The sequence below is a fragment of the Gopherus evgoodei genome, chromosome 9 (assembly GCF_007399415.2).
Source record: "Gopherus evgoodei ecotype Sinaloan lineage chromosome 9, rGopEvg1_v1.p, whole genome shotgun sequence".
Taxonomy (NCBI): Eukaryota; Metazoa; Chordata; order Testudines; family Testudinidae; genus Gopherus; species Gopherus evgoodei.
Window position 1 is genome coordinate 24,890,605 of NC_044330.1, and position 24,507 is coordinate 24,915,111.

Here is a 24,507-nt window from a genome sequence, read left to right on the forward strand (position 1 = left end):
AGTCCAGGAGTGGAGGCAACCACAGCAAAGCAGCGTAAAGGGCACCCCATGTTAGAGGGCAGGGGTGACACAGCTACTTGTGCACTGGGTATTTCATGGTGGGTTTACCTAAATTAATACAGCAATACAAGGACTGATTTTTTCTTGTTTTATTATTATTATTCATTTGTATTACAGTAGCATCCAAAAGCCCAGTAAGGACCTAGTGCACTAGGAACTGTACAACACACATATGAGGGTTTTGTTTTTGTCCTGAAAAATACTAATTCTTCAGCAAGGGATTCTCAACATATACCAGATTGTGAGCCCCTTACTCACATTGTTGAGCAGTTACGTGAATAGTTTCATTAACTTCATTACCACTAGTACCACTTGCATAAGTAAGAGATTCACAATCTGGCTTGCAGTTAAGCACTTCCAAAGATCAAAGGCTACAGTTATAAAACATTTTGCTTGTGGACTCCAATGATATAAAGCCTTCAGTGCTAAGCAGCAAGAATGTAGCAATTAAATCAATTATCCAGGTACATTCCAGCACAAAGCAAAACTTTAAGTCTTCTTACTTTGTGAAAAGAGTGCCTTTGGCAAACATCCCTGTTTACTTGTGAGCTGAATCTGTATCTGTAGGGAACTGATCCACTAACAATTCTCTTGTCCATATATATAAGTTGCAGCCAATGCAGCTCAGCAGAATGAACCTAACCACATCAGCCACACCATCAGGGGCTCATTCACCTGCACATCTACCAATGTGATATATGCCATCATGTGCCAGCAATGCCCTTCTGCCATGTATAATGGCCAAACCGGACAGTTTCTATGCAAAAGAATAAATGGACACAAATCAGGCATCAAGAATTATAACATTCAAAAACCAATACGAGAACAATTCAATCTCCCTGGACGCTCAACAACAGACCTAAAAGTGGCAATTCTTCAACAAAAAAACTTCAAAAACAGACTCCAAAGAGAAACTGCAGAACTGGAATTAATTTGCAAACTGGACACCATCAAATTAGGCCTGAATAAAGATTGGGAGTGGATGGGTCACTACAAAAACTAATTTCCCTCTGCTAATACCCACAACTTCTTGTCAACTGTTTGAAATGGGCCACCTTGATTACACTGAACTCATTAGCATTACAAATGTGATTTTCTCCCCTTGGTATTCACTCCTTCTTGTCAACTGTTGAGAATAGGCCACTTCCACCTTAATTGAATTGGCTTGTTAGCATTGACCCCCTACTTGGTAAAGAAACTCCTATCTTTCCATGTGCTGTGTATTTATACCTGCCTACTGTATTTTCCACTCTATGCATCTGATGAAGTGGGTTTTAGCCCATGAAAGTTTATGCCCAAATAAATTTATTAGTCTCTAAGGTGCCACAAGGACTCCTTGTTGTTTCTGCACCAGAAAGAATTCAGTATTTATTAATTTTTATACAGGAAAGATAGGGAGAAACCAGAGCAGGACGAGAATGCTAATCTATTCAAAAAGGAAACATGAAGCTCACTGCCTCTGCTCTCCAGAGTGTGAATAATATTGGCATCTGCTTAGTTTTTTTTCAGATTGAAAAGGAGCTTACATTCTTTGACACACTTTAGTTCAGTACTCAGGTGACAGGGAGGACTTATATATTTTATTTATCTTTCAATGAAATTTATTGCTCATGAAAAGAGCTAGACTAACTATGCTGGAAACAGGTTTATTTACTCAGAGACAGTTGCAACACAGCCTGGAACTGTGGAAATCTCCCCTCACCGCCCTGGAAATGTGCACAGATACCTGCTAAGCATGTTTTACTGGATATTTAGCTTGACTTGTTAACACCAGCAAGTAGCTTTCCTTTAAAAATCCTATTTCTGTTTAGCTTTAAATGTTCTTTTCCAACAAATGCCCTTTGAATTTATAATCTATTCTGCATGGCTACTGATTCCATCTTTAGGTTTCAGTAAAGCTATCAGTTTTAGCTGAATGCCCAAAGGACCATCCTTTGCAAGTATCTCTCATTTAGACAATTATTTTTGTTGCCTATACAAGCCTGTGAAAAATGATATTCCTTACTGACCTGCAGTGAAGTCATTCACTGGGCTGGTATTATTAGAACTAGAAGAGGGAGTCAGTCAATTACTGGCCAGACTTGTTCAATTTTGAGCGAGGATCTATCCTGCATACCCTCAATCACACAAAAGTTCCACTGAAGTTTCCTATTTTGCTTGAATAAGGATGCACGATGAGGTCTTACATGGTATCTCAAAGAATGTAAATATTGTTATTTTGCATCTTCCTGGTTATGAAATAAGAAATCATAACCCAGAATAATCTCCACACCAACTAATTATGATGTCACAAGCAAATTATTACAATTCAAGGAAGGAATAAGCAATAGAAATACAAATAGATGAACTACAAAGAAATTAAAGATGCTTTTTTACCGCTAATGTCCTAATAAACATGGAGGAGGGCGGGCAGGAAACAGACTGAATAACATTTTATCTATTTTTCCATGAGATGACAGTAGGTTTTAAAAATTCTATATCCTCAGTAAATCATAAATATTCAGACAAATGGCAAGCAACAAATCTTTCACTCGTAATCTTACATGCTGTGTGTAACTGGTGTAACTATAAAAACAGCTTCACAAATATCTATTGTTACAAGTTTCTTAAAAAAAGAGAAAACTAACAGTAATTTAAGACTGTGCTTTTGCTGTACTCAGATAGTCTTGTGACTCGAGTCAAGAGGGTGTGCTATGCAGAGAGTAATAACCAGTTCAATTACATCTAATTCAGGGGTTTTCAAACTTCATTGCATTGCGACCCCCTTCTGACAAAGAAAAATTACGACATGATCCCAGGAGAGGAGGACTGAAGCCTGAGTCTGCCCGAGTCCTATCCCCACAGCGTGGGGGGCCAGAGCCAAAGCCCCACTTTAGGGTCCTGACCCACAGTTTGAGAACCACTAATCTAAATCCTGCTTGTGCTCTGACTTGAAGCTATTCATAAACAAAGAACACTTCTTTAGCCCCCCCCAAAAAATTGAAAAATGTATCTACAAGAAATTGCATTTGCACAGAAAATATTAAAAAGGCAGAAGGGTACAAGAGACATGAGAACAGCACAGTTGCTCATGATGTCCCTTATCACTTGGCCTCTGTAGTAGTAGGATCATGAGACACTAACAAAAAATGTTTCTTTTTTTATAAGATTGATGAAGTGAGAGAGACAGTCTTATCTTGAGGAAGTGAGGGAAGATGAGAACTGAAGAAACCGACACCATTAGAAGATTCTAACACTGTTTAAAAATATATAGGGCTGGTCCTGCTAAAAGGTCTGAATTTACAGTCCTCTCTCATGCTGACTTCAATGGGATTTTTGCCTAACTAAGGGATGCAAGACTGGACCCATATAATATGAAATACATTTGTTTCTCATTTAAAAATCCTCAAAGTTTTTTTCAGATGTCTATTATGTCCATTACTTTACAGAAAAAAAAGTAACTGAGACACTCAAAAGATTTCTACTTGTAAAGTATAAAATCAAAGTTAAAAAACAAATACAAAATAGTCAAATAAATATACTCAGGCTTAGAGCAAAGGAATTCACACACAAATGATGAATTTAATTTAATCTTTGTTCAGTCACCTACTCCTGTTACCATCCTTTCCCACAGGTTTGCAAATGTAAATCAAATGTTGCCGCACAGTAGGATTCAACTGTGCTAGCATACAATGTTGTTATTTTTATCAGTAATAAAAATCTCATTACTTCATGCAAAGTTCAAATTCATTGTTTTTTCCCTCTTTCCTTTCCATGCAGTGAGTAATTTTTTTCTGCATATGAAGTATATTATTCTTAATAAATGTCTCCATATTAAAAAGCAAAACAGTAAAAGAATACACGATATGTTACCATGTGTACATTCTAAAAAGTTTAGTAAAAAAAAGTACATAAAATTTGTTAGAAGTTCTCAGGGTCTATGTGATATACCCAGTTAACCACTTGGGACATGGATTTAAATCAGTTCAGATCACAAATGAAATGAGTCTGATGGTCTCAACATAGCTGCTAGTCTACACACAGAATTTCATGCAATTATAATTTGCAGTTTCCATTTATGGGAGTCATGACAGGGTATCTATCATAAGACACTGGTGAGGTACAGTAGCAGAATGGTTTGGGAAATGGGTATACCTGCCTGCATTACTGTGTTTGCGTAGTGTCTACCACAACGGGGCCCCAATTCATGACTGGGACCTGTAGAAACTACTGTCATTCAAATAATAAAACAATAATAATAAATAGATAATTTGATTTTTACAATCTGCATCTTCAATTTGAGACACACATACTGGAGTTCTCATGCTGCCAGCACTAAAACATTCTTGGAATTTCTAAGAAGTATATATATATGACAATTTCCTAACTCAAGAAGTGTTGCATCCAGAAGTTTTCAATAAATAATTCTGTTTTTTCCTCAAATACAGAACAGATGATGTATTTATATCACATGATAATGATGAAATATTTTCCACTACAATAGTAGGGAGCTGGGATCAGCCGAACCTGCAGACATGGCAGGTAAACAAACCGGCCCAGACCACCAGGGGCTTTCCTTGAACAAGCAGCGGACCGACTTTGAGAAACACTGACCTAGTCCAGTTCCCTGCACTCAAGGCAGGACTCAGTATTACCTAGACCAACCCTGATAGGTGTTTGTCTAACCTGCTCTTAAAAATCTCCAATGATGGAGATTCCACACCTCCCTAGGCAATTTATTTGAGTGCTTAACCACTCTGACAGTTAAGAAGTTTTTCCTAATGTCCAATCTAAACAACTCTTACTGCAATTTAAGCTTCTTGTCCTATCCTCAGAGGTTAAGAAGAGCAATTTTTCTCCCTCCTCCTTGTAAAAACCTTTTATGTACTTGAAAACTGCTATGTTCCCCCTCAGTTTTCTCTTCTCCAGATTAAACAAACCCAGTTTTTTCAATTTTCCCTCATAAGTCACGTTTTCTAGACCCTTAATCATTTTTTGTTGCTCTTCACTGTACTTTCTCTAATTTGTCCACATCTTTCCTGAAATGTGGTGCCCAGAACTGGACACAATACTCCAGCTGAGGCCAGTGGTGAGCTGGAGCCAGTTTGCACCGGTTCGCACGAACCGGCTGTTACATTTTGAAGCAGTTTTAGAACTGGTTGTTAACCCGCTTCCCTGTGAGGAGGAGGCGCTGCAGCTTTGATGGGCTCTGGCCGGGAATTGATGTAACTCCTCCGGCTACTGGGGGCGCTGTGCTGCGGGAGCCATGTGGGCCGCCGCCTGGCCCTGGGCATGGGCCCTGTTACTGCTGCTGCTCCCCTGACCCCTGGCCCTGCGGCGTCCGCTGCTGCCTGGTGGGTCCCTGGCTACTCTGCTAGGCCTGGGCTGCGTCCTGCTACTTGGGCTGCTCTGAGCCGCTCTCCCCGTGAGTACCTGCACCCCTTGCCCACAGCCAACCCCACACCCCTTGCCTGCCTGCAGCCAGCCCTGCGCCCCCAACCCTGCCTGCAGCCAGCCCCTGCTGCACTCCACTGCGGCCCTGCCCGAAGCCAGCCAGCACCACATCCCCCTGTCTCCAGCCAGCCCTGCATCCCCTGCCCTGCCTGCAGCCAGCCCCTACATCCAGTCAGCCCCTGCCCTGCCTCCAGCCAGCCCCACACCCCATCTCCAGGGAATCTCACATCCCCTTGCCTCCAGCTAGCCCTGCCCTGTGCCCGTCTGCAGCCGGCCCCACGTCCATTGGTGCCCTGCAGTTCTCAGGGCAGTAATCCTGCATACCTGCTTCAGTGAGGGAGACAGGGAGCAACTGGGACCCACACATGTGGACACCCTAGGGTGACTAGACAGGAAGTGTGAAAAATCGGGACGGGGGTAGGAGGTAATAGGAGCCTATATAAGAAAAAGACCCCAAAATTGGGACTGTCCCTACAAAATCAGGACATCTGGTCACCCTAGCACACCCCCAGAGAGTGGCGGGGACCTACACATGTGAAACAGAGCTCATTCCTAGTTCAGGCCCATCTTTTTTAAAAAGAACTTTAGGTGGGGTTAACATACAGCCAAATTTTCCTGGACATGTCAAGCTTTTTGGTTCTTAAATCGCCGTCCAGGAGGAATTATTAAATGTAAACAAACAAAAAAAAAGGTTAATTCCTCCCGGGAAAATATGGACGCATGGTAACCCTACTGGTACAAAAAATACATGCTGGGGCACATCCCTTAAATCAGAACTTTTCATAGGGAACCGGTTGTTAAGATTTTGGCAGCTCATCACTGGTTGAGGCCTAATCAGCGCGGAGTAGAGTGGAAGAATTACTTCTCATGTCTTGCTTACAATACTCATGCTTATACATCCCAGAACGATGTTTGCTTTTTTTGCAACAGTGTTACACTGTTGACTCATATTTACCTTGTGATTCACTATGTCCCCCAGATCTCTTTCTGCAGTACTCCTTCCCAGGCAGTCATTTCCCATTTTGTATGTGTGCAACTGATTGTTCCTTCCTAAGTGGAGAATTTTGCATTTGTCCTTATTGAATTTCATCCTATTTACTTCAGACCATTTCTCCAGTTTGTCCAGATCATTTTGCATTTTAATCCTATCCTCCAAACCACTTGCAACCCCTCCCAGCTTGGTATCATCCGCAAACTTTATAAGTGTTTCCTTATACCATTATCTAAATGATTGATGAAGATATTGAACAGAACCAGACTCAGAAGTGATCCATGTGGGACCCCACTCGTTATGCCCTTCCAGCATGACTGTGAACTACTCACTACTACTCTCTGGGAACGAGTTTCCAACCAGTTATGCACCCACCTTATAGTAGCTCCATCTAGGCTGTATTTCCCTGGGTTCATGTTAGACTAAGAGTGTGCTTACAGAGCAAAATCTACACGGAGTAGCCTACCCAAGCTAGCCTGAATCCACCCAGCACTTGTAACAATAGCAGGGAACGTAAGGCAATGCGAGCTTCAAAGCAGGCTAGTGAGCCCAGTATGTACCCAGGTCTGTGCTGAAGCCTGCACTGACTTCTTCACTGTTACTATTATCCAGACTAGATTCAACTTGCTAAGGAATAGCTTGGGCATGGCATTGTACAGACATGCCCTTAGTTATACCAAGGCACCAGACCAACTAAGATTGGATGACACATACGCAGAATTTGGTGAATTTATGTATTTATGACTATGTGGCCATCTAACAGATCTCAATACAGGAGCCATGAGTATTGCGTCCTGAGATTGTCATTGCAGACTAGAGACTTTGATGTTTAATTGAAAGATAAATATTTCTTGAAGTTGCTAAGGAATTAAATGCTTTAATGGTTATAAGGACTACCTGTCTGAATTAAAAGTACTATACCGGATCTTGTTAGGAAAAAGCTCCCAACTTTAAATAAAAATAAAAAAACCTCAATCTGACTGGAGATACTGGCTATCAGGAGGCCTACTTTAATGGATAAAAAGTATAATTATACCTCCTGCTGGGGTTCAATCTGAATAGTTGCATACTGTCTCCCGTTATTGATGGTGGGGGGGAATAAACTTGTTAATTTAGCCATAATTAGCATGAGGGACCACAGAGACCTCTAGAGCTCAATGAATCATTAACTCCTGGCACTAAAAGAGAATCTTGAGAACACAGTGCTCCCTTCTACATTCTTATATTTCAATAAACTGTGAAACTGAACATCTTTTCTTCACAACTAACATATGTTCATGCTGAACACAGGAGGAAGTCTGCACGGAGTGGGAGCTGCATGTGACATGTTAACAACTGGTGCCGACAACATAAAGAATTTTATGAAAAGCAGAGAAATATTTGCAAGGGACTCTTCAGTGCAAACGGATATGTTCTGAAGTATTACTAATGGTCAATAGCCCCTTCCTAATGTTATTAGTAGATATGATTGATTGTGCATTCTCTACATTGTTTTCATTTCTACATGTCTCTTTCACTTCCATATGCAGAATTATCTGCATCTATATGAAGAAGCTAACATTTAATTTGTTAATTGGGTGTAGAATATATACCTTGTACATTTCACAAAAACTGTGAAGCATATTTCTGACAGACCTATTCACAAACTACTTCCAAATTATGCTTTTTCAGTGGTCTGTTTAACTTAATCCATAGTAGTTGGGCTAGATTATTTAGGAGATTGGTAATGTACTGGTATATGGAATCTTTCACTTCTGTGTTGCTCGTTCACATCTGCCCCAGTCGGACAGTAAATTAAGGTAATATCTTGACAAATGTTCAGTGGTCTATGTGAAATGAGTTGGTGGTCTCCATCCATTGCTGTGTGGACTGATAATCAACTCACAATTGGCACTATTTGACACTCTTCTTTGCAGTCTTGACAGAGGTAAAAAAATTTAGTGGGCCCAGAAACTGAATAACCTTCCCTCCAGACATGAACCTCCAGAACAAGATTATAATACAATGGTGGGACTGTCAAGAGAAAACTGCATTGCCTCAGCCTGTTCTGCAGAAGAACAAAGACCTTCACAGTCTAAGCATCTTTCACCAGCAGTAAATTCAATTTGAAAAATAGCCTGATTTTCTTCCCTCACCAGTATAAATTAGGAGTAACTCCACTGAAGTCAATGGAGTTATACTATGGTAAGAATGGTACAAGAGGAGAGTCCAGCTCAGTATATTATTTTGAAAATTAACAAATAACAGTGTTAATACTTCATCATTATAAAAGACTTGAGACTTATATGCAACATAAAGTGTTAACGGCAACTTTAAATGGGAGTTTTTAACTGAATGCAAGCCAGCAATATAAAAGAAAAAAGTTTCCCAAAGCAGCTTTAAAAAAAGACATGGTTAGATCAAACTTGGTAACAAATTAATGGTTTTTAAAATAACATAAGAAATTATTCTCTATATAATTATTGGAAAGAAAGTTTTTAAAGAAATAAACATCCTCACTGGGTCTGCAGCACTGAGCTAGTAAATGAGAAGTGTAAATGAAGTCTCCAACTCCCTTTCCAGTCCCCTCAATGTGCAAGGAGCTTTACGCCTTCAGTTCACCTTACTTCCTAGCTCTTCAGTATGAAGTCACTTCTGAGCTGTATGCTGAGAAGTTTCATCCTCAGTTGCTGATCTGAGCCGCCACCACCACCCTGCTTCCCCACAATGATAGAGGTGGGATAAGCTCCAGGGAAAGTAAAGGATGGAAGCAGAAGAAAGACGTTCAGCAAGTGGGCGAGAGAGATGCTAGGACTAAATTGAACTCAATAAATATCAATCTGGTCCCTTCTCCAGTGGCCAGAGATGCTCCTTCCTCTGTCTAATTCCCCTCTCCCAACACACACATTATATCATTTCAATAAAAGAGCAGTCAGAAAACCAATAACAACTCAGTGTAACAAACTATCTGACCATTATACTATTGGAGAAATATAATTATATTTTTGACAAAATGCAGTTTTGACTTGATCTTACAGTATGAACAAACAAAAAATTACTCCATTTGTAAGGTACAGTTGACAATGTGTAACTGTAGCAAGGATATTAAAATAAAAGTTTGAATTTGGATCATACAAAGTTTCACAAAGTATACCACAAAAACAAAGAATATTAAACACATTAAAAGTTCTCTTCTGTATCAGTTTATGAATGTCCACAATCAAGCTACTGTATGAGAAATATTTATAAAGCAGTATTTTGTTGTCTTTTACATGCAACTCTGGTATCTCTGTATAAGGATAACATTACATACATAATTTAAATATGGGATTTGCCCTCCACAGCGAATTAGCAAGGAAGTTTTCTTCTTCCTCTGGAATTCTAAGCAACGATAATATGTTAGGATCTTGTGGGTATATAGCACATGAATGAATTCCTGTGATAGCAGGAGGTGGAACAGGCCATGAAAAGCCTAATAAGTCACATCACTTGAATCATTTAAATAACTGATTGGAAAAACTACTAATGTGTATTGTGAAGAATGAACCAGCACTGAAGGAGGTAAACTAAATGAACAACATCTTTTCAACTGTTTGTTTAGATAATATGCTTTTATCTTCTAGAGAAATGTAAGCAAGAACATAGGGGAATGCCTAAAATTTTGTAGGAATGTTGCTGTAACTCCTTTCCTGGTGGTAACCTATTTTTCATGCTACAACTGTGTGACACTGATAGCATAATATAAAACTAGCAATAGAAATAAAGAGGGCATACAGAAAGATCTATCTATCTATCAACAAACATAGTGGAACTGGAAAAGGTTCAGAAAAGGACAAAGATGATCCAGGGCATGGAATGACTTCCATATAACGAGAGACTACAAAGATTAGGGCTGCTCATCTTAGAAAGAGATGAGTAAGGGGGTTATATAGAGGTCTATAAAATCATGAATGGCGAGGAAAAAGTGAACAGAAAAGTGTTATTTACCCTTTCCCACAATACAGAGACCAGAGGTCACTATGAAACTCACTGCTGTGGGATGTTGTAATGGCCAAAAGTATAACTGGATTAAAAAAAGAACTAGATGTATTCATGAATAGGTCCATCAATTTTTATTAGCCAGGATGGTCAGGGATGCAACCCCATGTTTATGGTGACCCTCAACTTCTGACTGCCAGAAGGGAGAGGAAAACAGGGATGGATCACTCCACCTGCCCTTTTCTATATAATTCCTCCTGAAGCGTTGGTCTAGCCACTGTTAGAGACAGTATGACAGTTCTAACATTCTTAACCGAACATTAAGCAGGCCGCAGAACGATTTGGAAAAAACAACCACAGTTGGTGATACATAGATTTCCTGCGGGAATACTCTCCCCCTTCTCACCCCCCCCACCCCCGCCATTAATAAACTCCATACTTCTCCATACTTTTTTAAAGTTGTGGCGGCACAGGGGTTAAGTCGCTCGACCTCAATCCTGAAAGTGGTAGGTTTCAATCTCCTTTAATCTCACACTGAAAGGCCATCCCAGTTCACCAAGCTGCAAAACGGGAACCTGATACATCAGGTTGGAGCATTCAAAGACGGTCAGATGTGATGCTGGCCACATCACTCCCTGGTATACTGTTGCCTATGAAACTGACGTGCCTAACCATGTTAGCCTGGTGAGCCACTGGCTTGGTGGAGCCTTGACTTTGATACTTCTCTCATTCCCTAACAACATTTCAGCTCCATACTCTGGAAGTATTTTGATTCTCAAAGTAGGTGGGTGTCTTCTGGCTGTGCACGGTCTCCTCTAGTTGGTGTGGGGACCAGGAAGAGGCAAGGGTTTCCCATAAGCAGTATGGGGTTGCAGGACTTCTACCCAGTGCCACTTACTGAAACTGGAGGCTAGAACTGATGCAGGCACTGACATGAAGGAAAAAGCAGGCTGCAAGAGTCCCACTCAATGCAGCTTTCCTCCAAATCCCACATACATCTTTGCCACTGCTGGTGCAGTCAGCAAGATGGGGGTGCAGGAAGTATGTGCAAGGGGAGCTCTCATCTGTCACAGCAGTTTCATGTCTACCTGAAGCATGGCCTGAGTGAGCAATCCTAGTCTCAGAGTCCTCGCATAGTGTAGGAAAATGGTGCCTTTTTTCTAAGTTAGCTCAATTAAGCTAGCTTAATTCAGTTGAAAACCCTACTTACCACTAATATAGACACTGTTTAAAATCAAGCTAAAGGTATTAAAACTCAGATTTAAAAAATGCCTTTTTCCCTAATCTTGACAAACTCAGAAATGGATGAAAGTTTTAACAAGGAGAACTGACCTTAGCATTTCTAGGTAGATCTTCAAAACTGCTGGCTTCAATACACACAGTATAATTAATCCTGTTCATCATTTTCATACCTCTATACACAAGGCTGGTCTAAGAATTTGGGAGAGGATACATCCTAAACTTAATTGACTTGCTTCACTTTTAACTATGTGTCAAGGGAATTTTTAGATCTTCCCCACTCCAGCTTTCTGCTGAAAAAGCCTCGCTGCTTGTTGATGTCAACTCCAGTGAACAATTCATTTACTTCTCCAAGGTTATCTTGGCAAGAAAGGATGGCTAGAAACTTTTCATTTTGATGAAAGCTAAGAATTTCTTCAACAGAGCCCAAAAGCAAAAACTAGATGCTTGTGCAAGCCCCCTCCAGCCAATCAGTAAAACAGGACAGACTGAAATTTAAAAAAGTACAATTTACAGTAACTGAACATGAATCTGAGTAATGCTTTGCACTTCTCTAGCTCCTTCCTTCCAGGGGTCTTAAAACACTTTACATACATTAAGTAAGCAAGCCTTACAACACCATAGTGTGATAGGTATCACCGTATCAATCATATAGACGGACAGAATGCATTTTTCAAGTACGAAAAATTCTCTTCTACCTTATACTAAAATATGCATTCCTCTCCAAATTACTTTAAATAGCTTCAACGAGCACTACTTGCTCAAACACCTGGATGGTAGGTAACCATTTCTCCATCCCATTAATCTTCTGCAGTATGAGAGACCATTTTCAGATATTGAAATTATGAAAAAAAGTTTAAAATATTATTTTTACTTAATATTTTTAGTAAGGAAGGAAGCAAAATTGTTCTGCAGATTAACATGACTCTTTCCACTGACATTGTTTTTCATCTCTAAATAATGCTTTTGTCTGACCCAGATTAAGTTACTGTTGCAGCTAAACACATCTGCTTTTGGATGAACAAACACGCTGCAGGAAATCAGCTTGGGAGAGAAGTAGGTTAGACCCGTTACAGCCTTTTCTGAACAGAGGAATAAATCCTTACAGATTAGAGATTATCAGCTTTGAAGGGCAGGACCCATGAAGGAGTTCTGTTCATTTACTAACATTCGAACTGAATGTTTAATTTTGTCAGCTAAGCAAACCTTTTCATAGCTTGAAGAGTCAATCTAGCAGTCAAAGACAGAGGGCTTGATCTTCTAGTACTATCCAGGGCATTGTGTTAATTTATCCCCTTCCTGGAACTCATCTAACTCTTGTCTGTGATTTTCATAAGTATGAAAGTGGTCCTAATTCAACCCTGTGCAGAGGACTAGCAAAAGGCCTTGGCATCACATAAATCCCATTTAAACCCCATTAGCCTTGTGCCGAGGGCCAGCGCAAGGCCTGAATTTGACTTGGAGAGTAACAACAGAGACAGTCTGTATCATCACGTGTAACAGAATTCACAGATTATTATTTTGCAAATATTAAAAAAAAACATACAAAAAAAACCTATTGTATGAAACCACTTTCTGGTTTTCTGCTGGCTAGTACAGTATACCAACACTACAGAGAAATATTTAATAAAGCTATGACCTGATTAATTAAAATAATATGCACTATTAAATTGGCACATATTACTGATTCATTAAAAATAGTCACACACTATTTCTTAGTTAATTCCATACCTCTTCTAGGCACACAAATAACCTTTTTCTCTGAATACAAAAGAACTATTTTGCACTTCTCCTCTTAGCCTCACCTTTCAGAATGAAGTAAAATTGCATGAATAAAGGCCTTGAAAAATTATTGCACCCAGCACATGCTCACTCCCTCTACAAAGAAAAGGGGGCACCACACTGCTTCATGCTGTTGGCAATTGGTCTGTGCAAAACACATGTGCTTATTGAATTCTATATCCATGTGCCATTTCTTGGCAAAATAATATATCTATTTGTCTTTTACAATTGAGCCTTTAAGGAGCGCCCACATTCTAAATTCCAACACCCACATGAAACATCTGTATTACATTGCAGAACTCATTTACTTTATGAAATTATTTCTTTTTATGTACCAAAGTGATACACATCAATGCAATACCAACAAATATTTTGCAGTGGTGATTATAGTGTTTTATCAATCAATGAGGCCCTCTACCCTAGTAAAAGATGAGGAACTCTTCTCATGTTCCCCATACACAACTCAAAGACATGACAGAAAGAGCAGAGTATATCTTCTAAGGCATATTTTAAACTTCAGTCAATGACTCTTTGTTTCTTACAGAGCTGCTGATGTTTTTCAACAAGGCGTTCCATTTAGAAACAATTCTTTTTTTAATATATTTCTCATGCCTTGTTCTTTATTCTTAATTGTGGTGGCATGGAAAGAGGAGTCCATCTGCCTCTTACTCCTACTTAATGGCACGGTCCTCTAACTCAGTCATTTTCTCAATGCTGAAATATGACATTTAAAACAGAGGACTACTGGGGGACAAGAAACAGAAGCAAACAAGAGCAAGCTCACTGCAGATAAGTTACCTAGTAAAAGAACACAAAAAACACAGAAAATTATATGCTACAGGAGCAAATAATATAAGGTATTTCAAAGCCCTCTACAAGGCGTTAGTATCTTTTTAAAGAGAACTGGCATGTAGTCAGGATATATTCTCTGACAAACTCTAATAGGGCTTGTCTACATAGGGACACTCTGGAAAGTTAAGATAATCAACTAATAGGTGTGAAGTTCATTTGCATAAATGATAGCACAATAAACCCGTGTGGACACTCTCATACAGAAGTAAAAAGGCCTTAGCTTGCTGTATCTTAAATCCTGCTGCAGGAGGGCTCTCCGCAGCCACAGAGGAGAAGGCAGGGTCTTCCCCAAAAGAATTCTGAGCTGCTTCCATTAAACTCAGTGAGAGATTAAGTGTGAACCCCATCCTTTTCCTCTTAGCCTTCAAATTGCTGTTGGTCTTGAACTTCTAGAAAACTTCAGCTACCCAAAACTCCACACCTAGGGTACAATTCAAGCATTGGCATTAAATAGGACAAACCTTTTGGCTAGTAATCCATAGGTTAATATAAAGATGAAGACTATAATATACAAATTGCTATGATTTGGCATAGTTCATGATTTTGTAAAGATTAAGGACCAAACGGTGCCCTCATTTCTATGAGAGACACTAGAGAAGGTCGAGAAATTATAGAGGAGAAATAAAAGTCTAGTGGGACATTCATTTTTGCCTGAACACAACAGATGTATGCAGGAGCCTCAGGGACCAATATGGTGAGTCTGTTTTATAAAATTCTTTATACCTTCTGCGAAAAGGATCAGTATAAGATCTCACACACCTGCTGCCAACAGCAAAATGTTTTTCTTGATCTTACTTTTTCTCATTTAAAATATGCTAGCATAGAAAGGGATACAACTGAAATAATTTAATGAAACCAAAAATTATTCTTAAAACTGAATAGAAAAGTATAGGGGCTTAAGGTTGTCATTTCAAGAGAAGCAAAATTTTACCTTATTGAACGTGAACAAGCACAGAATGCTGATATGCAACACAACAGCTACAAAAGAAGAAAACACTGCCAAATTTATCAAGCAAAGTTCTTTTCATGATTGTTTCCGATGGGGGAAATTTAATTTAATTTCAACTAAAAGGTTTTCCAAATACTACATAAGTACAAACATATGCAGTGCTCTAAGGTCCAAAATCCTACCCTTCAGAAGGACAGCATCCAAGTGAACATTTTAAACTAGCTCTGCATTTTACAAGGGCAGCAGGATTTATTGTATCCTGATCTTTTTTGTTTGCTTTTCATTTACTATGGGAGAGCTTCCCCCTCCCACTCCAACGTGCTGTTGCTCTTCAGATATGGCTAGACAGGGCCACTACTTTTACGCCACAGAATGTACTTTCCATGTACTCCATCATCCCCATAAACACTTCATTACCTCAGCTCCATATAAAGTTTGTCCAAGTCAAAAACTAGTTATATCATCATATGACACACTAGTATGTTTCGCCAGTCAGAGGTGTCTAGATAACCTAATGATATTCCATGAGGATCATGGCAGACAACATACATGACAAAAATATCATAGATGTAATAACGCCATGCATGCATCATGAAACATTGTAATGGACTCTCTCTTAAGTCATGATTATGGTCATCAAGAAAATGGATTCCAAAAAGAAAGCAATAAGGACTTCAGCAATTTGTGGCATGCAGCTAAGTAAACAAAATGCAAATTTGCAAGGTATCCCGAGTGCTGAATCTTCCATCAGCATCTTAGTAAGATAGACGTGTAAAATCACATGTCCATGTAGCCTGAGAGTTTCCTATTTATGACACATTCATAATGTGTCTGGAATAAGTTACTCACAAAATTGGTTCCTGATATTTCATCTGATATGAGTGTGTTATAAATAACCTATGGACAGTGCTAAATCATCAGTCGTAAACAGAGATTTTCCAGTTCAGATATACCAAGAGGAAGAAGTACTCTATGTAACTAAAGTAAAAACAGTTCAGAACACAGAATAAATAATGACACAAACATAAGAGGTTAAACACTGTTTAAAAATGTAGTCAGACATGCTGATAGCAGGCAATTGTTGACCAAAGTAACTGCATGTCACCAGAGACAAATATTCAGACAACTGCTATAATACATGTTTGCTTGTTATTCACTACATTTCTGATTCACTATTTATTATTTATTATAACTACACTGCATCCTGTTACATTACATCAGTTATGATGCATCATCATGTGTTTTATTGCACAGGACACGTTATATTATGTTACCTCCGGAACTTGGTAATAGCAGAATATCTGCCATTCACACCAAATGACAAGTACTGGAAAAATACCTACTACCTTTAGGTTAAAAGGATACTTATTAGCATGGTAAAACAACATGACGTGGCATGTTAGGTCAGTATAACACATTGTGCAGTTTAAAGGTACGTAAACTGATGCAGCACAGGGAACTGCCTTGTACTGAATTTTTAACAAAGAGTTAGTACGCACAACTGCAGACATCAAAATACACATGTTACACACAGGTTGGTGGGTATCCAGAATGTATCTCTCAGAGAACCAACTGACTTAAACCTAGTTATATTTATTTAACAGTAAAGACTGTTGCTTAATCGGGATGATTCTGTTCAAGTAGGGCTCTGACAACTTACTGACAATCGGCCTTTGTATTTAATCTCAGTCTTGGGCTAGTTTTGTCTGTTTGCTTCTCTAATAGAAGCTCTAAGTGATCATACAAATCAGAAATATATGAAATACTTCCCCACCTCCTGTGAACTTAATCCATCCATGCTAAGCCACTATACCGGACTTCTCATGGCTGCCCTTGCCACTGGGTAAACAGCAGGCTTAGGTCTTTTCATATCAGAAATAGTGCTCTTCCCATCTCCATAGGACTGTGCAGTAATCTGAGGAGCTCATTACAATTCTGCAGCTCATTGGACAGCAGTATCACCATTAAAAAGGAAGATTCTGTTAACTGGAAATTCCACTGAATCAGAATGAAAGGCCATCTACCATATCATAATTTCTGAAAAAGAAGATTGTTCAGTGTCTCTAGTTATATCCCACCTAGCCAGCATAATACAGAATAGGTCATACTTCAATAAAACAGACCATTGAACTTTAAATCATTATGCAAATATGAAGATATTCAGCTCATTCACACACAAGGAGTGTTCTCCAATAGATTTAGTTTACAAATCCCACCCTCTCCCTATGTGATGATTTTAATGCCTAGTTTTTAATACTTGTATCTTTCATTCTTTGTTTCCTCAGGGCACTATCTTATGGTATTTACTAAAAGTCATATAGTGATTTCAAGGGAATATTTTTATCACTGACCGTATAGAGTAACTCTTGATGGAAGCAGAAAAGAATACATATGCCAGAAATACTCCCTATTGAAGACAGACATGTACAGAGTTGCCCAGAGGATTCAGGGGGCTTGGAGCAAAGCAGTTTTGGAGGCCCCTTCCATAAGAAAAAAAGTTATAGTACTATAGAATACTATATTCTCATGGGGGCACCTGCGGGACCCAGGACCTGGGGCGAATTGCCCCACTTGCCCCCTCCTCTGGGTCGCCCTGGACATGTAACCACAATGGACCCATGTCAATATGGAATAACTGTTCCAGAGAGAGCCATCCATTGGTCAAAAGGATCTCAGATAATGTGTACCCTTTATTGTTGGTTCATGCTGTCTATCTAGGCCAGGTGTGAGCAAAATACGGCCCATGAGACAGACTGGCACATCGAACACTTCTATCCAGCCCGCCAGGCTCTTTGGCTGCCCATTCACAATCTCCAGGCTGGTAAAAGTCCCGTGGCGCAGTGGGGCGCTCAAGCAGGCTGCCTGCCAGCCATGGCCCCACACCACTCCCGGAAGTGACTGTGGCCGGTTGCTGCTGCCACATCCCTGTGCTCCTCTAGCAGAGTGGGAGGCAGCTCCACGTGCTGCCCCTACCCCCAGCATCATCATCACAGCTCCCATTGGCCAGAAACTGGGCATAGGCAGTGCATGGAGACCTTCTGATTCCCTCCCCACAAGGGGCATGCAGAGACATGCCAGCAGCAGCCAGCCACAGCTGCTTCTGGGAGCAGCGTGGGGCCACAGCACACAGGTAGCCTGCCTGAGCCCTGCTGCACTGCTCAAATCCTGCACCTTGCACTCCCTCCTGCATCCCAACCCCCTGACCTAGGTCAGAACCTCCTCCTGCAACCAAACTTTCTCCCACACCCTGCACTCCCTCCTGCACCCCAATCCCCTGCCCCAGCCCAGAGCTCCTTCCTGCATCAAACTCCCTTCCAGAGCCTACACCCCTCACCCTCTCCTGCACTCCAACACTCTGCACCATCCCATAGCTCTCTCCTGCACCCAAACTACCTCCCAGACCCCAGACCCTCCATTAATATAGTAGAAATGTTTGGCCTGTGCCCCCCCCGAAAAAAAAATTATTGCCCACTCCTGATCTAGGCTCTCTCTCTATGGGACACGCCCCCTAGAGGGGCATGGAGGAACATTTGGGAGAGTGCACGGCGAAGCCCAGGCCAGCCCGCACAGGGGGCAGGGAGGGTGCGCCACCCAACCCCGCTCTGCATTACTAACAGGTAGAGCAACTCACAGTAGTCTAACCTAAAAACAAAAAAAAAAGAATGGGGTCTGTATCTGAGAGAAACACATCCAGTCTCTTGGCCCACCACAAATTTAAAAAGAGATTTTTGGCCACTGATGAAATCTCACTCTCTAGCCAGCCCCACCTCACCCAGGCAAAAACCAGGACCATGGCAATGCATGGAGTGGTCAGTAAATGTAACAACTTAATACGTCAGCAGCCATAGATCACAAGAGAAAAGCAGGACAATGAACACAAGAGCAGGGATACTTAGAAAAGATACTTAACGAGGCACAATAGCTTATTTATTTTTATTATTCAAATACAGTTGGATCAAAACCTCCTTAAGTCAAGGGGAAAACTTCCTTTTGCTACCACTACACTTGGAACTAGTGTGCTAAAAATGGCAGTGTAGCCGTGGTAGCACTGAGCAGCAGTATGGGCTAGCTGCACTGAGTACAAAGCCTTCCAGACCCATGCCACAGCTTGCTGCTACCCATGCTGCTGCAGCTACACTACTATTTTTAGCATGCTAGCTCAATCAGAGCTAGAATAAGTATGTCTACTTAAGCTGAGAATCACACCCCCAGCTAGCATGGCCACTGCCACATCCCCAGAATACTGGACATTCCTGTACTTCTGGGAAGGGAATGGGCCCACCCCCACCAGCGTGACCTTGCACACCCGGTGCGACCTCGCACACAGTGCATGCAAGGTCATGCCGCATGGAGAAAGCCATTTTGAAAGAACCCCACCTCTTGCTGGCATGAAGATGCATGAAAGTCATGTGTGCAGGTGTGTAGCGGCGTGCTTTTCAAAATGGCATTCCTCTTCAGTGATACTGGACAAAACCACATCTGGTTTTGAACTGGAAGAGGGACAAACGATAGAAAAAGAGGAGTATTCAGCTTAAAACCTGATGAATGGCCTATCTACCCCCAGCTCCAAGTGTAGACATAACCTTTGACTCCAGCGCACTTTGAATCAAGCCTATAGTATGGGCCAGGCCTCTAGGGGGAAAAATGCATTGGTGAAATTTTCATTAACTGTTCAAGCTTTGCTACAAAAATACTGATAAATGGAAAATTTAGTTCACCTCTAGCAAACAGCTCTAAGCAAGAAGAATGTGCTGCTACATCATCTGCTAATACACTGAATGTTACAGTTATTCACTGTGTAACTGATGCCCAGAGCTGTAAAAACAATTAGAAGCAAATACACTCTGCTAAAAAGGGTTTATGAACCAAAGAAAACAAAGAATCTACTTCTTTATTCTAAGCTCGGAGCCCAGAATGGAAAAAAAATACCCAAAAAATCCTGCAGTAAGCAGAATGGGCTACAGGCTAGTGTATTATGTAACTCTGAGTGGCCATACATATTACAGGATTAAAGATTTATTAGTAATGACTGCTGAAGATGTTCTTTAACTCAATTTCAAATGTTACAGTCAAGTTAAATTATTACTCTCCTTGGGTGGCTCACAGGACTGTTAATGGATGACAAAGTGCTCTGCCTGTAAGCCACTGGTGCAATTTAGTGTTTCTTCTCTAGTGTTTCCAATACATTCCAGGTGAATTCTAGCTGAAAGTGATTACTATTATAGGGCTCATTAATGCGCAATGTGTAATGAGTTAGCAGTTTCAGTCCATCTCACAAAAATTACCACCCAACTGACAGTCCTTAGAATTAGGCTGGTAATTGGCTGGACAAAGACTTAGAACTACTCGCTCATCCCTAAGATGGTCTCTCCAGAACAGTGCCAATGTAGAGTGGAAGCTTTCAGTGCTGCTGGCTCATGCCACACTATTCCGTGGTCAGAGGACTTTAGTGTCTAGTGAAATCAGCAACACACTCACCTTTCACAAACACCACATCATTGCTAACTAAATAAACAAAAGGTACTATTTAGATTAGAAACATATTATAAACCTACAACTGGAAAATACACGCTTGGTCAAAATAAGAACACAGAAAATGAGGGCACAAGAAGTGGTACAGAATATAGAGTGAAGTCTGGTTAAGCAGAGAAGCAGAAAAATGAGAGAAAATAATGGAAACCAGCTCTTCAAAACCTTTTGGTTTTAGGGGAGCCAAAAAATACTGAATTTCTTTTACAAAAGAGGGTAGTGGAGTTACACTATTATTTTGGTAAGAAATCTGCTAGTGTCATGATGGGTCACCAAAAAACATGTAATGGTATATCCGCAATAGAAGGTGAAATATAGTATGTCTCCAACAATCCTACAGCATCAAATAAAAGTCAACATATTGTTGAAACTCGTTTATAATGACTATAACAAACAAGTCCCATACCAAACCAAATTCTTTATATCAACAACAACAAATATCCAAGATGGACTACTATAAGGTGCATAATTAGGAACTTAGATCTGAAAAAATATTTATAGTTGTGTGGGTGAAAGGTGGAAAAAAAGAAACAAATAGTGGGAGAAAAGATAAGGATGAAGGCAGGAACAGAAGTAGGTAAAGGCTTTAAAACACAGTTTCCATGTTTAGCTCTCTCTTGTCTTCCCAAAACTAAGCTGACATATATCGTGCAATATTAAATAATCAGTTTGCAGATGCAAGAACAAAAGCTACACTGTGGGCCCAGGAAAAGGACAGAATTTCATAACTAGGTCTCCGAGTTATGAAACGACAGAATTTCATAACTAGTGCTTCTGGTTTCAGCTTTAAAGTAATACTTGTTGATAAATAGGTAGAAGAAAAAGCAGACTCACCTATTTGTATTAATTGAGAAAGGAAACATTTACAGCTCTTGATCACTGTACCCAAAACCATCAGTTTAAAGCCATTCCATATCAGTTTAATACTGGAGAGTGATACAATGCTGACAGATATATAAACATAATGAAAACAACATATGTTACAGAACTAGATGTATAGTCAAATTTCCCTGCTTCTCTCGTTGCTTGTTAGTTTTCATATGGTCATAAGGAAGAGAAAAAAACATCTTAAAGAAAAAAAAAAGGGAAAATGTGACAGTAGAGCCATAAAAACTGGGGGAAGAGGATGCAGTGGGTATACCTGAAACTACTTGGAACTAATGTTTTTAAGTTGCCTAGAATTCAAGTTGATTATGCCCTTTAATGTAAAAATACTTTTTAAATTTTTTTTAGAATAATTGTCTGACTGAATTAACTTGTTAATTTGGTTCTCCAGTTTTATTACTGCTATGATGATGAATATAGGCACTAAGCAAAATCAACCAACAGATAAAATACAGTAAATGAAATATTTATGCATTTGATACTGCCAATCTACTGAAGTTCCTATGAAGGCAAAACTCCCACCATGTTAATGGGACTACCACAATATATCTTGCATTATGCATGGCAGTAAATGTTTGCAAGATGGATTCTCATGTAGGACTTAGAAGCCATTTCAAAACTACACACATGCAGCACTAACCAATTTCACATCAGTTTCAGTGCTCTAAAAAATTCTTTCAGAAACTGTACCACTTCTTGTGCCCTCTTTCAGCTTTTCAGTGCAAGGTTTCTGTTTTTTCTTTAGCAGATTATTGTACCTATTTTAAGGCAGTAAGTACACATTTCAGAAATGTAAAATCCTTATTCTGCCAACCATAATAGTCTAAATTTTGATTTGAACAATTTTGGATAAATTATGACTCCAGTAATAAAGGTATTTTCCATCTTTGTCAATAGCTTTCTCTGAAATAATTTGACCTTTCTTTCACTTATATTTATTGACTGGCTCTAAATATTCAGATAATTATTTGCTTCTAAGAAATGCATCAAACTATGATTTAAATTAAAATACTAAAATATATTCAAGTACGAACTACACTTGATTCAGGCTGATTCTGGAAGGGAAGCCAAAGCCTGTTTACATTCTGAAACCATCCTTTCAATTACACTGATGAGAATGTTAAAATGAAAAAATATAAGGATGAATATCATGTTCCAACCTTTCTGTTTTTGATTCACTGTCAGCCGTGCACTGTTCAAAGTCTCGACTAAGACACTGTAGTTGTGCTTGAAGTCTTTTTTCCCGCTCTACACTTCCTTCATAAAACTTCATCTCCTTTTCCATTGCTTTCACTTTGTCTTCCATCAGCTTAAACTCGTGAAGGATCAAATAGCTGACTCCACAATATTTACACACTGTCTCATCTCGGGACATCTAGAAAAAGAACTAGTCATCAGAATGCTTTTAAGAAATGTATTGAAACTAATTAGTAAACTGAACAAATCTAAAACAGGACTAATTTTAAATGATTACCACAAGGATCATTGATTATCAGAAGTCTCTTTATTGATTTACCATATAATAACTAAAATATTTGCTACATTAGCAAAACGAAATCAAACTATAACCCAGTAGTTCTGCCTGTTGGAATCCTTACAAGGTGCCTGAACTTATTAACGTACCATACATACCCATGTGTCCCCCAAAAAGAGAAGATGGACTCGCTGAAGTATATTTTATGGAGAAACAGTTCAAAATAAAGAAAAACACCCAGTTTGTATTTTAGAAAGCTACTTTCTTAGTATGACTTCCAGATTGTCTGAGCCAGAAAGGTCTTGCTCTGTGCTGTTTCTGGACAACTCATCTTCTCTTAAACAGATCAGAAGAACAGCTGGAAGTAAATGAAGTGATACAATCCAGCAGGTCCTACAAAAGCACATTTAGAGTTCACAAAAACCATGAATAAAACAGTGATCATCATTAGGTCTGCTTACATGGCATATGTGTCATATGGAAACTCTGTATGATTTGGCAGGTGTGAAGTTATTCATCATCAAAAGATAAATTATTCAGCACACAATGGACAACTGATTGAACCACCATTTCTTAAACTGAGAGGCAGAGTTAACTGGCAAGACATTGCAAAGCTTTCAGCAAAGCTTGGTGAAAATTTAACACACAGGGAAATGTGGTGAGGCTTTCAGGCATACAAGTTTTTTTTAGTCAGTTATCCCTTAGTTTTCCATTCTAGTCTCTCTTCAGAACTTCCAGATCAAGTTTGCTCAGTTTACCAGTACAATTATGTTTTTTTCCAACAATGGCCCTGCAAACTCAGCATATTCTTTCCGGCTCATTCATCAGGGACAGTAGAGTTTCTGCAACTGGAACATATATATTTTACAATTCTGTTGATGCTACAAAAACCAGAATAGAATTCTGCTATTTTCCCCTCAACGGTGTTGTCTCTCTGATGCAGCAGTAAAACTTACTTTTGTCAGTTAGATAAGCAACTTTAGTTCTGAATATACACAAGAAGCAGATTTGTTGAGTTGCCCCAATGGCTGGATTCAATAAGCAGCTCTTCTACTCAGGGCAGCATGGCCTAATGACTGGAGTCAACAGAGTAGCCACCACTGTGGGACTGTGTGGCCTATTGGGGAAGTGGGGCACCACTTAGGAGGGTGTACCACCCAGGGTTGGGGGACTCAGGCCCTACCAGTTCCTTTAAGTCCTAGCCCAGGGCCCTAGCAATGGTGGGGGTGCTCACCACCAAAACACGCTGACTGGTTCCCTGGTTCACTCACTAGAGAAGAGTCTAAGTCCCCTGGACTGCTTCCTACCCTTTCTCCCTCAGCGATTTTCCACAGTTCACCTGGCTCTTTGGGGTCC

The 24,507-nt window shown here is 39.9% G+C and overlaps 1 protein-coding gene across 3 annotated transcripts in view; it reads right to left on the reverse strand.

The window, feature by feature from the left end:
- LEKR1 (leucine, glutamate and lysine rich 1) overlaps nucleotides 1-24,507 on the reverse strand; it is a 119,764-nt gene that overhangs the window by 84,249 nt on the left and 11,008 nt on the right. For 2 of the 3 annotated variants that reach the window (XM_030575957.1, XM_030575956.1), the window contains exon 3: nucleotides 22,838-23,052. The exons of the other annotated variant lie outside the window; for it this stretch is intronic. In XM_030575957.1, coding sequence (XP_030431817.1) covers nucleotides 22,838-23,052 — 215 coding nt within the window. The remainder of the gene's footprint in view (nucleotides 1-22,837; nucleotides 23,053-24,507) is intronic. 3 annotated transcript variants of the gene reach the window in all.